General features: G+C 40.7%; 1 protein-coding gene across 4 annotated transcripts in view; it reads right to left on the reverse strand.

Annotated features, from left to right (window-relative positions):
• Positions 1 to 18,296, reverse strand: part of LOC128751451 (capping protein, Arp2/3 and myosin-I linker protein 3-like) — a 32,554-nt gene that overhangs the window by 11,122 nt on the left and 3,136 nt on the right. For all 4 annotated transcript variants that reach the window (XM_053852474.1, XM_053852492.1, XM_053852483.1 and 1 more), the window contains exons 3-20: positions 12,373 to 12,423; positions 12,216 to 12,275; positions 9,991 to 10,112; positions 9,807 to 9,901; positions 8,538 to 8,608; positions 8,341 to 8,414; positions 7,577 to 7,652; positions 7,388 to 7,476; positions 6,556 to 6,650; positions 5,211 to 5,297; positions 4,664 to 4,773; positions 4,511 to 4,588; positions 4,163 to 4,239; positions 3,669 to 3,773; positions 3,515 to 3,584; positions 2,001 to 2,082; positions 574 to 670; positions 437 to 491 (exon numbers count right to left, since the gene is read on the reverse strand). In XM_053852474.1, the coding sequence (XP_053708449.1) occupies positions 437 to 491; positions 574 to 670; positions 2,001 to 2,082; positions 3,515 to 3,584; positions 3,669 to 3,773; positions 4,163 to 4,239; positions 4,511 to 4,588; positions 4,664 to 4,773; positions 5,211 to 5,297; positions 6,556 to 6,650; positions 7,388 to 7,476; positions 7,577 to 7,652; positions 8,341 to 8,414; positions 8,538 to 8,608; positions 9,807 to 9,901; positions 9,991 to 10,112; positions 12,216 to 12,275; positions 12,373 to 12,423 (1,494 nt within the window). The remainder of the gene's footprint in view (positions 1 to 436; positions 492 to 573; positions 671 to 2,000; positions 2,083 to 3,514; positions 3,585 to 3,668; positions 3,774 to 4,162; positions 4,240 to 4,510; positions 4,589 to 4,663; positions 4,774 to 5,210; positions 5,298 to 6,555; positions 6,651 to 7,387; positions 7,477 to 7,576; positions 7,653 to 8,340; positions 8,415 to 8,537; positions 8,609 to 9,806; positions 9,902 to 9,990; positions 10,113 to 12,215; positions 12,276 to 12,372; positions 12,424 to 18,296) is intronic.

Below are 18,296 nucleotides of genomic sequence, written 5' to 3' on the forward strand. Positions count from 1 at the left end.
GAAATCTGGTGTGACTGATATGAGGATCCTCAAAGAAACTCTTTTGCATTAAACAAAAGTAGAATTTCTTGAGTCAATAAGGTCAGAACAAGTAACAACCTTTGAGTTAGATACAGCAGTTCATGATGAAGAATTAATTCAGGGAGGTATTTTTGAAAGACTGATCCAGGGGATTACATTTAAACAAGAAATGAAACTTCACAGCGGACGTAGCGGTAAAGTGCACTGGTTAAATTTACTGACAAATGGCGTGCTCCAGAGTGAACACACGGTTTTGTATTAATTATTTACTTCACATGTGCAAAGTGATATGGAGAGGGTACCCGCAAGGCACAAGCAGGAATAATTTATGAAACAGTTAAACAACTACCGTAAAACATGAAAAAATGATGTGCTTGCAGAACCTCAGTTCACTCATGAGGATTATTTCACTCACACATTCCTCCTCTTGTATGAGCTGGACCAGTTTCTGGAGGACTTCATCAAGCACCCTGCAGGTTATAGAAGCAGATGCACTTTAATATATGTATAGCTAAGCTTTGACCCATGACAGCAGTGAAACTGGGGCAGCACCTGTTTTTGATGTTAAAGTTCTTGCCAAGATGAAGATGTTTCAGGGAGGCATGTCTCGAAAAAGCCGGCAGCATTGTGAGGAGGTCGGCGTCAAGACCTGTGTTCACAAATGTGGCAAAATAAATTATTGATGAAAAACTTAAATATGTGGGTTGTGGTTGGATTCTTGCTCCAGATACGTAGCTATCATTTTTTTTTGTTTTATTAACATGAGGCACACAGGAAGTGAATTGCGGTTGACTGAGGCCGTTACGCACATTAAGGCATGAGGCCTACTTTGTTGTAATCGTTTTTTAGACAAATACATTGTGAATAATTCTATAATTGTTTGCAGGTGAATCTTTCTATTCAGGGGTCGGGAACCTTTTTGACTGAGAGAAAATAAAAGCGACAGAAGTTAAGTTTCATTATGTTTATAAGCAATAAAATTGCATTTCCCATGCGCAAAGTTGATTGCACCAGTTGAAGTCAAATGGAATCTGGAGATACTGGATCTCTGACACAGTGACAACAAACTGTGTCTTTTATGACTACAGAAAACAATGTCCAAGCAGCACTACCATCAACAAGTAACACAGGAAAGAACAGCATTGGTCTCAGTCTCAAGAATAAACTTGACCTTAACAGTTGCCATGATGCTTTGCAGCCCAGTCAACCAATCACAGTGGTCGATTACTCCAACATGGCTCCGCCTCCACAGCTGGTCAGCTGAGCAGTGCAGTGCTCAGAGAACAGAAGAGGACGGGAAAGAAGAAGTAGGGATACATATGGACAAATACAGCATATTTTAGCATTTTTAATATCAATAAAACGCCTGTACTTTCATTGGTCTGATGTGACAAGGCGCAATCTTGGCAGCATGAAGCTAGACTGCTCACAAAATTCCATAATTTATTGAGCAACAACTATGATTGGTTGACTGGGCTGCAGAGCATCACCGTTACTGAGCTTGCTGTTGAGGGTGATGGCAGCTTACATGCTATATAGTTTGTTAAGATCGCCAACTTGGAATGAAGTTAGAGAAGCTGTGCTTACTTGTTTTCGCACTACTGATATTTCGCACTCCAACCTCTATGTCAGTCGTTCTTTGTCGGTTCCCGACCCCTGTTCTATTGGTATAGTTCTACGAGGGTCAAAAGGAATCATGGCAAGTCATTCACTACTACATCTAAATAATACATACACAAAGAATGCCCCAACTTCATTATCTTATTCCCAAGATTGAGTGAGGCATGATCTTTGTATGTGGCTACCTTGGCCGAAAACAATTTAGCAAGACCAAAGTTGAGCAAACATCACCCACATTTGTATTTGCACACAGTCGGGTTAAACCAGTGAGAGTCAGTTTACATGGCTCTGGGTGCATGGCTGTATCCCATGGTTAAGACTAGTATAGCATTGAAGGCTCAGTATTGACGCGCACACACCATTGTCTGAGAGATCCAGGGTGCCGATGGAGGACACTCTGGGGAAAAGTTCCTGAATGACAGCAGCTCCCGCAGACCTCAGCTGGAAGAGACATCAAGTGACACGCAGAAAGTCAAAAGGGACAGGAAAACATGTCTATCAACATCAGCGTAAATCATTGTGGCTTCTCTCTTTTGGGAATTGTCCTATTTTTTCACACTGGAACATATTCTGTGTAGCTGCGCTCTATTTGCTTCTCCATCTATGCTCTCTGAAGACTTGAATATAATGTTTTGGGTCCTTGTTTCCTTAAATTTGCTTGACTGAGTTTTGTTATTTTTTCCTTATCACATTCTTTGCATACTTCCAGGCAGTTAGAAGACAAAACTGTGAGACAAAAGAGTGACAGCCACAGTGGTTCAGAACACGGAAAAAAAATGTAATTACACCATAATTCCTAGAAGTTTGCAGACATTTTGGTTTCAGCTGCACGCTGTACATAATGGACTGTATTATATCAACTGCACAAACATCAGTACAGAGACAGTGCATGCTTAGTGCATGAGCATTTTTGTAGATTAACTATGAAGTGGGTTGCCACTCGCAACAGTGGGTCTCTGACTGGACTGTGACAACACATAGGCACAGCAAAGGACTGATTTGACTACTATTCCCAAAGACACCGCCGACACCAGGATACCAACTTGAAAAGCTTTTATGTGCCAGTGTGGTAGCCAAATTCACTGAACACGCTAAAGGCTAATGCTAAGACAACATGACGATATCGAGATGTCGTTCAAAGGTCATGGTTTGTTTAGACAACTGTAAAACAGTACTCAAATGCTTAATACAAAACCAGAATAAAAAAAAATTGGAGCGTAATGGACAAGATTCTGACTTGATAAAAACTGTTGCATTTTCAAAGACGTGTTGCTGCAGCAGGACACCCAAGTATATCTGAAGTCTGTAGGTGCCTGCCTCACTGCAGACAGTGTCAAGGGTCAGATCCTCCCCGTCACATTTCCTCACATGAGTGGGAAATGATGACAGTTGAGCCACATCACATTTGGTATATATATATATATATATATATATATATATATATATATATATATATATATATATATATATATACTCTGCAAAGCTGCTGAGCGAGCGCGATCTGATAATAAAATAAATTAGAGAGTTGGCCCTTAGCCTTTTTGGTGAACTCGAGATTGACTTAATTTAGGTTCCCTAGGCAGATGACTGGGAGTCCCAGAGTTAGGAGCTCATCATCCATTGTAGATACAGGGTTAAGAATATATAAGTATATTAATCGCAGGTTAACTCATATTTAGTGCGATTCATTGAGATAAAAAAAAAAATCTGTTGATATTGATAGCTCTGTTGATAGCCATTGCATTTCCATGCTGGAGCAGAAAGGTCATGTGATTCAACATAGGGACACGTGAAGGGATGGGTTTGAAATCTCTAACGGAACCATTTACACCTAGTCATAGTTTGAGGAACAGCAGTAAATCCAAGTTCTCACCTCACAGCCACTAATATCCAGATGAAGATCATTGATATGAGGATTGACAGTCAACCCACTCAAGAGAGCTCTGAAACATTAGCAAAAATGTGCTTATCAAAAATCCAGCTTTCCCTTATTTGCGCTTGGTAAAAAAAGTGTCCCTGTCAAGTACCTTAGAACATCAGGTGGCAGCTTCATAGAGGAGAGATTGACATGCGTGAGACTGAAGGCAGAGCTGAAGAACTGACGGAACAACGGCAGCGTGTCCTTCACCTTCCTAAATAAGGAGAAAGAGCATCGGCGTTTGTGGACATGCCGGGTAAATACGAGTGCACAACTGAACACACAGCACAGACACAGAATGAAAAACAGCGTAAGACAGATAGAGTGGGGTCAAATGACAGATAGGTCTTTTTAAAATTCATGAGTCTTATCTATGCAGGCAGCACCAAGTTGTGGTTTAAAACGACAGGCACACCCACGAAGTGGATCCACAAAACTCATTTCTGATTTTCCATTAAGCGAAAGAAGATAATGACTGTCGGAAAGACTGAAGGAGGAAGAGATGAGGAAAGAGAAATGAAACCTGCAGTAAGAACTAAAGAGGATTTCAGCGGAGGTTTAGATTTGCTGTCGATTTCATCATGTTTTAAAGTTATGACTAACCTGTGAGAGAAGGAATTTTTGGATAGATTCAGAAAAGAAAGATCAGCACAGCACCCACGAAGAAGAGCCCCGAAAAGCTGAAGGACAGAGAAGAGAAAAGTAATAGCAGCCAAGGCCATTCCAACATATAGATTTCTAGTCAATAACTATCAATATAAAGGACTCAGATGTTATTTTTAAAACATGACCATCATTTAAAGGCTTCAAGTGCCTGCAGTTTATTTCACAAAATGTTGAAGATTGTGAACAGAATGAAGGAAGGATCCAGTGGATCCCGTTTTCTGCTTCATCTAAATCTAAAGCTAGGAGCTTAGAGAATGCATCTCAAACTGTGCGGCTAATACTCACAGAGTCTATGCAACAATCTGTGCCCGACAGGTCCAAATGGACCAGGCAGTTTGGCTGAGACAAGAAGAGATGCAAGTTCTGCAAGCAAACGGAAAGATAAGACTTGGAAAAAAAGACATTGTTATGGACATTTGAGAGCTGAGCCCAGCTCACCGAGGAATCCTCCCCAGAGAGAACACCAGGGTTTTTGCTCAGGTCCAGGTGGAGGAGCGAGTTTGAGTACTCGTCACTGGAGCACAGAGCCTGAGAGAGGGACACCAGTCCTGTGGATGAAAAGAGGGAACATAAAAGAGCAAAAGAGATTGGAGATGCTGAGCAATATTTAGGGAAAGAAATACAGTGTCTTTCATTATTCATGTGATCTGTGGTGAGGATCAGTGGATACAGTCCACGGGAGCACGTGGTATTTTAAATTCTCACACAAACGCCTCAAGCGTTGCACTCAACATCAGAAATAAATGGCACAAATAGGAAACAAACTTCTTCTGAGGATAATGCGTTTATGATTTGCAAACAAGAACAACACTACGGATGTGTTTATTATTCTCTGAGCTGCTTTTCTGCAGCTGCTCACCCAGCTGTGGCCTCATAAAAAAATGTGCATTTTCTTTCTTTTCAGTTAGTTTTCAGTGAGTGACTGTGGCGCACCATGGGAGATATTCCTTATAGATATCTAAAAATGGGGGAAGAAAAAAAACACCTTTAGAAGTGAGTGAAGTCTTGGAGAGGTTTAGCAGACGGAGCCCCTTGCTGAGTCGACACACCTGCTGGATTAGATTTGAGACTCCTGCAGACAGGAGAACATGATGTTAGACAAATGGCATTTAGTGGTGGAGTGAATTATTTTTTCGGGGAAAAAAAACTGCGCTGATAAAGACTAAGCTGATGGTGACATAAGTGTACGTTCTTCTTCACTGACATCTCACCTTCTGGCCAGCCACAAGAAAAACCTCTCCAGAATGTCTGCGAAAAACAACTCATCAAAAAACTTCCCACTATATTTCTTTGGCTCTTATCTTCATTCTGTGCTTTGGATCAGTGCTCACACAAGGAGCTTATACACATCAACTGCTACATCATTCATCTCAGCTTTCATCACTTCTATCAACATACCCTGATTACTACACCCATGACCATGACTTTGTTTGCACAAAACAATTTTATCTGAAGCTAGCTGTATATTTTCTGTTGGTTAAACGACTCAGGCCCCACCCTCTACGACCTCTCCAGTGCAATAGACCTCTAGTCCTAAGGGGTCAAACCGGAATGCAAAAAGAGTCAAAGTCTTGGGGCAACCCACAGTTAATGGAGAGTTTTGACAGTTATGGGAGTAATGGTGTGAGTGGTCAGAGTGCTTTTGACCAGAGGGGCATTGTACAGTATGTCACAGACTCAATATAATGAGTATATAATGAAAATATATCCACATCCAGCTTGTCGGTCTACATGATCCATACATTTCAACAGTTCAATTAAATGGTTCTGGCAGCAATAAAAATAAAATAAAAGTCATAAAAGTCATTTCCACCTCCTCAATTCTAACCTGCTTTGAAAATTTCTAATCAAATATAAATAAAGCCTTTTGAAAAATGTATACTGTAGATGAATCCTCAACACCACCACTCTGTGTTCAGCTACAGGCGATGAAGTACAGACTTTTGCAATGATCCAAATGATTTTTTTTCAAAACGGCACAGCTTTAGTCATTTACCCCGAGACACATTTCGGATGCTTTGAGTCATATTTCATCAGTATTTTTAGATGTTTGCTGAGGGATTTGGGCTTCTTTCATCTATTTAATCTTTTTAAACTGAGTCCAACTAATCCAATCTTGTCTTCCTATTTTCTCACTGTTGTCTCAGCAGATGTGTGCAATGAAAAACAGCATTAAGTCACTCTTTTCTTTCGCATCATGCCCTTCAGTCAGTCATCGATTCAACTTTACCATTCTAAATCACCTTTTGCAGCAACCACAAGGGCTTTGAATCATCAAATGGGATCCATGTTAAGCTAGAAATACAAGTTAACAACACAGAATTGTTCACCTTGATTGTCCAGTGAATTGTGAGCCAGGTTGATGGAGTGGATGACAGATGCAGGATTCTCTGACAGAGCAGCAGACATCTTCTGAGGGAAATCGCTGCAGAAGAAGTCAGTCAAAATATAAATAATATAATCCTGAATTAATGCAATCTCTACTTCTTATCCAGACAAAGCCATCAAACCACAATGTTCACAGCACCGTCATCGAGAGTAGACTATCATTTTACCAACAATGCAAACAGTTACATTTGCTTGTATTTTCAACCCTGCTGTGCCAACAGTTAAACCCAGTGAATAATGGGATTCATCCAATTCATATTTCATCTCATGTTTTGTTTAATAACCAATGCATTTTGTTGGTGAATTACCAATTCTTATGATTCTTCATCTTCATCCATTTTCTCCTGTTTGATTCTATGACCATGAGACTCTCTCACGGGCAGCAGAAAACATTAGTTAAATGTCTTCAAGGGTGTTTTCAAGGGCCCAATTTCAGCACATCTTTATTTGTGTTATGGATCAACTCAAATGTAACATTCAAAGAAAAGATGACTCTCTAGTAATTTGAGTTCAAGTAACACTTTCTCGCCCCTCTTTCACCTGCTGTGCTTTCCACATTTGTGATCATACAGATTTCAAATGACAGGATGAATCAACGCCACTGGAGCTAGTAATGACTGCGCCTGCTGGCAAATGTTGAACACAGATTACAGCACAACATAGATAATGTTTTGTTTCGGAAAGGAGCGGCCGCTGTTTTTTGTTGTTTCAGAGCACTACAAGTTACTTCATAGCTTTCACCACCACTTGCGAATATTGAACATTTACACCTACGATTTCAAGCCAGCATTTTCCAGGGTAATCTCCTCGAGACTGGAGGACTTGCTGATTGTGTGCAGGACTTGCTCAGTGACCTCTGACCCCTGAGAATCCAAAATAATATCATCATGAACAACCTAGACATTTAATTATTATCAGTTAAGTTTTGAGACAACGACAACAGGGTGTGAAGCTCATACATACAAGGCGCATGTCTTTGCAATACAGCTTGGTGAACCAGGTGTTATAGGCCACAGAGGCCACAATAACTGCCAAATCCCTGGAAAATACAGATAAAGACACAACGTTAGGCAAGTCAGTCTTGTGTGGACTATATGCAGGACATTGTAGGAGGAAGAATTCAGGAGAAAAACTAGTGCATTTCACCTCTGTCAAATAGGTCACTTTTTGTAAAGTCTCATAAAGTCAAAAATGTAAATGAAAATTCAACAATCCAGAGGGTGATACAGAACTGTCTCTTATCAAATGATCAACATTTCCAGAAAATTATAATCATCATTTTTGTTTGGATGGTTGTCAGTTATTATGCAGACAGATGGACAGAAAACACAGATTCACAGCCTGCACGTGAAAATTCATTCATCCATGTTGTTCTTCAACATTTCCAAGGTTGGAGCTGTGTTCTTGTATTTTCAATTCAGAAGCATAAATCGAAAAGCAAGTGGGAGAATGATTTTAATTTTAAAGTGCACTCATGAAAATTTAAATACAGGTTGCTTTTGTTCTCTAAAAAGAAATCTGAAATGCAAACCAACTACCGCATTAGAAATGTGTTATTCACTTGCTGGTTTGGTGGTTGTGGGAGAACAGAGGTTTCTGATTATCTCTTGTTTGTTACGCAAAACCACAACATTTCTTCACTCAATTAAACTTATGTTTTCATTTTTTTTTAGCTGACTTTTCAGAATGAACATCACTGAAGTTTCAGCCATCAAACAGAGACTCGCCTGCTCTCCAGGTGGCTGAAGTCCAGCAGGTTAAACTCCCTGTTGTCCTGAGAGTGGTAGATCGTGTCCACATCCTAAAAGCAAAATTATCCATGAGCAGATTTTCTGTTGCTGGGCACAGCCTCCTTTTAGAGTGGTGCACGATATGTAGCACTCAGAGGCACTCAGACACACAAGCAGAGTCCTACAGCTCTCACCCACTGCACTTCCTCCTTGCAGCTGATGCCATTATAGTCGCACAGAGCAGCGTAGGTCTCCGAGAAGCCTCCTGGAACGAGCAGAGAAAAACAAAATGCACAACAGAGAGAAAAATGAACAGCTGCCGTCTTTCTGTGTTGATTAAAATGAGCAGTAAGTGCATAATGAGTTCTACATGAAGCGTCTTTTCTCAGAAATAGGAAGGGGAACATCTGTGTATAATAACAGTGTGGATGTTATTTAAGTGTTAGGGAAAGATGCCTTGTTCTCACCAGGGCACAAACCTAGGTGAGAAAAGACTCCAGCTTGCATGGAGCGACAGTGGAGCACCATGGGACAGCTCAGCAGAGACTTGGGGAACTGTGGTGGAAAGAATTCCACACCTACACGTATTTTGTTGATGAGGATTTGGGAGCTGACCAGGGTCAGAGATAAGCCCTACAAGCTCTCTTCAGTGGTTCTAAATTGGCAAGTCCTGACAGTTTTTTTTAACTGGAGAAGATCAAGTATCTCTGGGTCTGGGTGAAGAAAACTACTTTGGCGGCTGCTGTAATGAGGGCTTGGTCTGAGCTTTTGTGCAACAAGCAGATAGATTGATACTTTATTAATCTCCGAAGAGAGATTCCCATTTCCAGCAGCATGACAGGTGGAAACATAAGAGCAAGTAAAAAACAATACTACAAATAAGATAAGAAAAAACAATAACAGTCCAGCATGTGAATGTGTTTCGCGAACTAAAGTGCATGTGTGTCTATAGTGTGAGTGTGTAGTGAGTCCAGGGTGTATTTGTCCATTTTATTGTCCTCCCCGAAAGTTGTTGAAGAGCCGAATGGCGTGAGGGAGGAACGATCTCCTCAGTCGTCGAGCAGGGGTCACCAAGCTGTTTCACAAAGGGCCACAGTAGGTGCCGGGTTTTTGTTCCATCCAATCAAGAACACACTGTTTGACCAATCAGGTGTCGGCAGAAACAAGCAGCAGCCGACTGAAATCACTGATTACTGAGTACCAGGTTGGCGAAGCGGCGTGTGTGCGTGATTGGTTGGAACAAAAACCCACAGCCACTGCAGCCCTGCCTGGAACAGTTTGGTGACCCGTGAAGAAGAGTGGTCAGGTTGCTTAAAGCATGAGCAAAACAAGGGATTACATCTCACTGCAAGGGCTAGAAACTTTTCCGTGTTTACCAGGATAAACTTCTGACCCATGGACCACTTCATCTGTCCAGCCCAGAGAAGATAATGAGTGGAATGATGGATCTATATCTCACTCACCACAGGCCCTCTGGGTCTCCACAGAAGTCTCTGAGCTGGGCGAGTACTTTCTGCTCCCCTCTGAGAGGTCACTGTCTGAGTGACAGATGGACGGGCTGCGGAGAGACAACAGAAGCTCTGGCACTGTAAAACACAGAAGTCTGAACGGTTGTCATTCAGCCAAACCTACTAAAATGATACTCACGCAAAGATGGAATTGTTGAATATTCGGGAGAGTGCATAATTGATATGGCTGACCACGTGATTGAGCTGCTCGCGAGCCTCAAACCTCAGAGTGAAGCTGGACTTGTCAGTGTCGATAATAACCTGCGAGAACATTGAGATGCTGGCGGTTATTCTGGAGCGAGCTCCTGAGACAGAAAAAACAAAGCTCTCTGACATGAAGCCTCACAAGACAGACGCCGTCAAAATATAATTCCAAATATAGTCACTGTTGGAGCAGAAGCTTCAGATCAGGGCCACGCACAGGATGCAGTTCAGTGGCCTGTCACCAGGCATCCGACTTTGCACGCGAGGTTTGAAGATACTGTATAGGTAAATTGCTATGGACGTAAAAGGTTGAAATGCGAACTTGCAAATTTGTAGCAAGCATTAATACTCCAGTTAATGACTCCAGTGACCATAAAGGCACATTTATTAACATTACACACGGATCCAGAAACAGACAGGGCCCTCTGCCTGTGCTTTGTGTTCATTTCCATATTTCTGTATGTTATCACAAAGCTTACGGATACGGACCTAACAGAGCAGTACCACCGGAAACCGTGGGGGCAGTGTTGCTGTTACTACCAGATATGTTGATCGCATGAGACACGGGGAAGACATAGCAATAGCGGACACTCTCCGTCCTCCAGTCGCGATATATTTAACAGCCTAACTGACCACCACTTCCTAGAGCACTGCCTCCGTTTTCCTCTTTTGTGCAAGAGGTACATTATCAGTACTTCTACCACAGTCACCATGTTGGTTTTGGTGTTTGTCATTGTCAAAAACTTTTGACTGTGGGCTGCTCTCCCTGGTGGATATATATTGGTGAACAGCAATACCAACGTAAAGAACGCATGGAAGCATGTGATCAGTGACGGTAGTGTTGTTTGAAACATATGGGTACAATTTCGTGCGTAAAGGGAACATAAATGGGATTTGAATTCTCATCTTATCTAGCCGTTCTATGAACTACCTAGTGCAACACAGGCGGGCCATGTGATGATGACAACCTACTGATATGCTTAGGTCAAAATACTGCAAATATTACTATATGTCAGCACCATTAGATGGCATCATTACAGGACAGAAAAAGCAAAACAAACAACAAATACAAAGGTGCGAATGCTTGTCATCTCTGCAATGCTTGGTGGGACTTTTCAAGACATAACATTGACCAACACCCGATTCAAAAATGGCACCATGAATTTGAGTCACATTTGTGGGGTTTGACTTCTTATCATGTAAAACACAGAATTTAAAGCCAGTGTCACAAATCCGGTGCTAGCGGTCAGCCACTTCCGCTGGTCAATGTACCTCAATGATCAATGATGCGCAACAATAACCACAGGACGCCTCACTCCTCTGGCCTGCAGCCCAGCCTCACCAGGGATTTGCCTCAGTAAGCCAAATGAGATAAAGTAAATATTTTCTTATTAGTCTCGCAAGCGCGAATATTTGCAGCTGCAAACGGAAACATAACAGAAAATACAGTACAAATGTGAGCAGCAAGCAGTTTCAAATATGAACTATTTGCAAGTAACTAACTTGCAACTTATAAGTTCTAAATAATGTTTAGAACTTCTAAGTTCTAAATAACGTTTCGATTTTGTGCAGTGTGTAGCGATCAGCTACAAACTTCTAGCAAAAATTGTTATTGCACAGTGTCAGTATTTGAGGTTATTAAACGTGTGTATCCATTTACGATTCAAATAAATCTTTGAAGCACTGATGATAAAGAGTGCTGCTAAATAGCTTGTGCAAAGCATCGAAATGGGGATAAAGCGAACGGGATTATGGAGTATCACTCTTTAAAACAGGATTAAGAACACGATCAAGCTTAACTGAGATATGTAAACACCATTTCGCTCACACATGCTCTTGATCCACTTTGATCAGCGGTGTAATTGGGCCTCCTGACTGAACTGTAATTGTATATTCAGTGGAGTATATTGCAGCTACACAGTTGAATGGGGCCACATGACTCACACTTTGCTCCCCACACGCATTAGTGAGCCATGATGAGCCTTGACTGATTCACTGCTTTCCGTTTCTTCAACCACTGCTAATGGACCACTGCAGACAATGACAAATACTAGGTGTATTTATATCAATTTGGCAGGCGATGAGTTAAATATATTTCTGCTGAGAAGCAAGGAGACACCCGGGACTTCACATTAGTTCCAAAAAAGAAAAAAAGTTCACCTGATGGTCTGGTTGAGAATTTAGAGCTCGAATCTCCAAGAAGTTAAACGTAGTTTCTACCTGTTGACACACACACACACACACATATATAAGCTTAGACAAACATGAAAACACACACAATGTTGCAGTGAATAGTTTGACAGTGTAACTGACTTACCTTGGTAGGTATCTTTGGCGCGAGGAAATAAAGACGCCATGTTGTGAGGACCTGCAGGTAAGAGAATATTGAATCATGACAGTGGAAAGGTTGCTTGCACATCATGGGGAGAAAACACTCTCAGGAGTATCCATGGTAATGATGAGACAGAAGTGAAGAGTCTTTTCCATATTCATGGATCGATCCAGCTAAAAGCTTTTGTGTCAGAGACAAATTGACTGTCAGTCATAGATGAACAAGCTGCTGTAGCAACTGAGAAATTACACTTTCTGTTGCACTCGCCAAATAGCAGCTGCGATTTAATTACAATTACATTTCTTGGCGGAGGATATACTGCTTCATATGCTGTATTTTAATTGTGAGACAAAATGTTTGTGATAAAGACATTTTTGGACATTCAGGACGCTGCCCACTTTACCGAGAATAATCCTTTTTTTTTACCATTAACTGGGTTTTTTACGAGGCAGTCAGAATGCAAAATTAGTATTTAAGATAACTGACTTCATTTGTCACCGTCTTAAGTTAAAATAAATATACTGACCTCAAATCCAGTTTCTATGTGTTTATGATATTAAAACAATATTTTTACAAGTCACAAGATCCTATGCAAACAGGTTTCAGTCCACGACACGTGACCTATCTTTCAACAATGATATTTCTCACAATATTATTTCCCCACCAAAATGCAGTTAAATGTCTAGATCATTGCAGCTTGTTTGATTTATACTTTGACCACATCAGCCCTCTCAGACCCCTTCGAACGGGCATGAAGACTGCTTAACCCAGCAGAGCCGAAACTTTTCATCATCTTCTTTCTCCAGGGTGACATGATGACTCGACTCAACGCCTGTCGCTCTACTTTTAGTATCAATGCAGTCAGCCCTGGAAAAGTACAAACGCTGAATCGACTACACTGTTGCTGCAAGGGTGATGTCATGACTTCATCGACAAATGACAGGCCAGAATCATTCACAAGGTTAATAGATGTTCAACGTGTAGATGAAATTATTTTCTTTCTTCTCCTTTCGTGTGTTAGCCAACACAAAAACACGTACTGTCATTGGACGGCTGCATGCAATTTATGGCACATGCTCTCAAACACTCAGTTCATAGGGATGTGTAAGAATGAATACCATATTACAAAAAAAAGAAGAAATCAATTGAAGAAGGAAGGATGGCAGTCCTACAACGCACATAAACAAGACAGCATGAGCAGCCTGTTTTCACTTTAATGATGAAAAAATAACATTACATGTTAACTTTAAACTGATGTAACAGTCCGTTTTTCACCGATAACTTCTCTACTATGAGGTACATTTCTGTAGGATGAGGCACATTTGATGTCAGCTAACTTCAGCCACTAAATTAATTATTGGTGGGAAATGGTACTGTGACGATGCTCTAACTATAAACGAAAAAAACATAAAACAATTAAGCTAATTGTTATACGGCCCGGCACCTGTGCACGTCGCTCAGGCAGCTCAAATTTAATTCCTCGACAATAATCTCCTGACCACCGCTGCTTTATTTTCTCCTCTTCTGGTCCATCGCTCCAGATCACTTACTGGATTGTTTCTGACGGCCAGAGCGAAAACACCCCCCCAGGACACTGTGTGGAACACTCGACAATGAAAAGCAATAATTCAATTACATATCTTCCCAAGTGAAGGGAGTTCTTGCAGGGGCGGGGGATGTCAGAGGCGAATGATGACAGACCCTGACACCCACTCAGTAAGTAAGGTGTCTGAGATCCTGTCAGCCCAAATGTGCATGTGAGATGGAGCGATAGGCAGTTCAAAGAGGAAGGACGAGGTGGGTGGTTCAAAGCTGGTTTGAAGCCGTAGATTAAAAAGACTATATCACGTAAGACTCAGGCGGTCAAATGCGCTAGTTAGGGCAGAAAGTTCCAGTAAACACGGGCAAATCAAGCTGACACAGCAGGAAATCAACTCCAAAGTGAGCCTTCATCATTATAGTTTTGGAGTGACATTATGCAGGAGAGCTGCTGCATTTCACAAATTCACTTTGTGACAGTTCGGGTGAGAGTAGTGTGCAAAATTCATTTTATTCCTATCTCAGGGAATCTGCGCTGTCAAAGTACAACCACGACTTTGACATCATGGCATCTCTCTACCAGATGGTTTTCATAATGCATCAGCCAAACTTCCACTGCTGTGACATTATTTATTATTAGCATCCTCATATTATTTTTGTGGAAACTATTTTTTCTTCCCACAACGGGTTAATTTTGATGCGACTACTGAATCACAATGTCATGTATAATACACTCCCCGCAGTGATGCAGTTGTAGGCCCAATGTTGAGTTCTTGCCTGTCCTTGATATTATTCACCCTTTATTCATTCATTTCCTTCAGCACATTCCTTTGCTGCAGTCGCATTCTATCTCAGCAACATAATAAGTCAAGTGTAACACAATAACACACTGACGTTGCAACTGACATTTTTAATCATTCATTTCCAACTTCGTCATCAAAAACAGAATGGAGAGCAAAATAATCTTCACAAACTGCATGAGCAGGCTAATCTTTGAACATGAACTTGAAAACAAATGCACTAACACAAAGAACATATATGGGCTTTTTTTATTTATATTATATTTTTTAATAAGGTGTTATGATATATGTATATTTTTCCTTTAAGGGGAGCCGAGGTGCCAGAACAATAATCTATACAAAAGACTAAATAAATACATAAATAAATTAAATAATAATAATAATAATAATAATAATTAGAAATATAGACAGCTTTGATAATTGGTTGTCGGAGATTTTTATTTAAAAGTGGACTCACATGTAAAAAAAAATAAATGTGCACAAGAACAATGGATGAAGCACAATCGGCTCATGTGGTGAGTAAATCAAGCGCACCGCGTGTCATTCTTAACTCTCGAGACACAGCAGAAAGACTGCTGCGAGCCGGACATTTTAGACTCTCCAATCTGAAACTACACACTGCGCCACACACACTTTCTCCCCTGAATTGCGTTTCAACAAACTTGCACAGCAAGACGATCACTCCTATTAGCATATATACTTTTTTGTACTTTGTCACCTGTTGTAGGCAAATCACTGCTGACGCTTTCACAATATGATCAGTGCACTGCAGGTATAAGAGGCTTTTTTTACATCGGCAGCTCTTTGCAAAACAAAATTTCTTGCCAACATTTTGCTGCATCCCTAAAATTCACTTAAAATGTTTGACAATACGTGTATAATAAGTATTGTGTCAAACCAAGAGGCTTATTTCAGTTCACAACGGAATGGACCAGATTTCGTGTTGGGGGGCCACATCATCGACAGGCACTGTGGCAGGTTGGTTTTGGTGACTACAGAGTTTGAACATTAGGAAACAAGGGGTCCAGTTTCACTCTAATAGTAATACAAACATCCGAACTATTGCAAAACACATCATCCTCTTTCAGATTCAGGGACTAATTCTATTCCTTCCATACTGAGAACAAAAGACTTGGTTTGAAGGCATTTCTGGAGGAAACCACTACTCTAAAATCACACACTTCTCATCATGTTAAGCAGCACAATTGTAAAAATAAGTCTGGCATCCCATATTTATGAAACAACTTACTGTATGAAACAAGAAAGTAGCATTTGAAAAGGCAAACGACTCAATTCTAATTGGGTTTCACTGTATCTATGCTGAAGAACATTATTAAACAAATAGCATCATCAGAAAATTTCTTTCAGTCAGTTTATTCATCTAAATGTGTTAGTTGTTTTTACTGCTCCCAGCAGGAGGCATACAATTTACAGGTCAGCAGCTGAGAGTAAGTGCTAAATAAGTTGTGGACTGAACGGAGATTTAAGTGAGTGTATGAAAGGCTGAACATGCAGGAAGTCAGCACGCTGTCCTTCGTCCTCCAACATGATGAATTGCTGAAGCCCTAATGAGATGAAGCTCGCTCTGCAGGTTATGAACTTCCAGTGGGTCTACAGGCTGATCAAAGAGGAGCCACAACAAAGTACGCTGGCTGGTGAACTGGCACATATCTCTTTCCTGGCAGAACAGACTTGCTGCTGCACTCACTGTTATGGGGCATCAAATCAATACCAGTTTCTGAAAGTCTGTGTGGGATGAGCTCCATGATGCTTCAGGTCATTCTGTCAAGCGGACATAAGCACAGACTTCTTTCCAGAGTCCAGTCCAAGTTCTGGTCCGCAGCAAGATCAGTGATTGACCCAGATAGAGTACTGGTAGCTGGAAGCCTTCATTAGCACCATTTCAAAATCTCTGATAAAAGCATCCCAGAATCAAACACCATGAGCTCCCCTCACTCTAAGGAAAGGAAAGTTTAAGGACTTTCAACATTTCTCGTGTCAAAAGTGAAAACTTGTGATATGCATAAGTTTTAATCAGGACATAAAGTAAAAATATAAAATGACCCTCTCACACATGAGTTCTCAAACTGTAGCTCTGAATTGATATGATGGTAAGAAGCCAAGCTCACATCAAAATCATTTGGTTGCGCGATGTACTGAACCAGCAACGGCATAAGTGGGCCGCTGAATGTTAAAAAGGGAATGGTGGGTAATTATAACACTGCAGAGGCTGATGCTCAAAGTCGCCAAAACTGCTCAAGTTTAAGCATCGAAAACAGAAATGTTCAGATGTTTCACAAATAGATTTCCAAAATATTCCACAATCTCAATTCAGCTCACAGACATTTCATCTGACAAAATCAACACTGCTTTATTTCACGCTATTGATAATTATTAGCGTCGCTCGAGGACAGCACTCAAAGGGTGCAGGGGGCCAAGGTTATTAATATGAATTAATAAAGGCCCCAGGAATAGACAAAATGGGGGAAAATGTGTGGGGGGAAAAGTGATTTATTTTTTAAATAATAAAACCAGAAAACAATAGGACACAATCAAATTGTATATACAGCTTCAATATAAAACCAGGATGGATGCAAAGAAAGTGCTATACATCTTAATAAAGACTTAATAAAAAAAAAAAAAAAACAATGGGGAAGAAGCAAAACAACAAAGAAAAAAAAAGAAAACAATCACACCAGAAACGTAAACCTTTTTGGCTTGGTTTGGCTTAACATCTATGTCAGTTAGTAGCATAATTAGCAGAAACATTTCACTTTGTTTTGTTTTGGTTGTTGAATGCTTCTACATCAACAGCTACCTTACTTTCATTCATTGCTATTTTCCTACCCTATTATTCTGGTTCATTTTGTTCTTGTCACTTCATCTGAAAGTTTGTATTTTCACCTCATTCATTTTAATGCTGACTCCACCACGACACTGTGTACACTCAGGAGGAAGCTCACTCGGAAAGCCTTGGCTGTGACCGTGTTTAAGAAGCGGCACCTGCTCTGTAGGCAGAGTAAGTCGATGCAATCCATCTGAACACAGTTATCAGTTTTAACTTCACGTGACACACGTCCCTTCCTTGATTTCTCGTACACAAATGCTTTTTAATACCTGGGTCAAAAAGAACAATTCTAACTTGCACAATAGAGTTTCAAGTTTAATCTGTTCACTGTCAAAACCTGTCCACCGTGTAATTACCTGAAGTAGAAAACAGTACTTTTTTTTTTACAAATTGATGACAGAGAAAATTGGGCTTCCTTAAAATCGTTGTTATAGTTCTACAGTGTGGTGGACCGCTCCACTCACACTGTTATGACAGCCAGCTCACTGCCTTTGTAAACCCACTGACAAATTTCTTTACGTGAGCCAGCAATTCCATTCATGCTGTTTTAACACTGAAGCAATGTCACCAGCCATTGTGCAACCAACAGTTCACACTTACTGATTTCCCATAAGTTATATTCAATGAATTATAACAGATTTTCTACATCAACTAGATCCTTTTGGTGACCACTCTGAGTCTCTCCTGGATGACTGAGCTCCACACTGTGCAAAGGTGCTCCA

Source organism: Synchiropus splendidus, chromosome 1, assembly GCF_027744825.2.
Source record: "Synchiropus splendidus isolate RoL2022-P1 chromosome 1, RoL_Sspl_1.0, whole genome shotgun sequence".
In the NCBI taxonomy this organism is placed as follows: Eukaryota; Metazoa; Chordata; class Actinopteri; order Syngnathiformes; family Callionymidae; genus Synchiropus; species Synchiropus splendidus.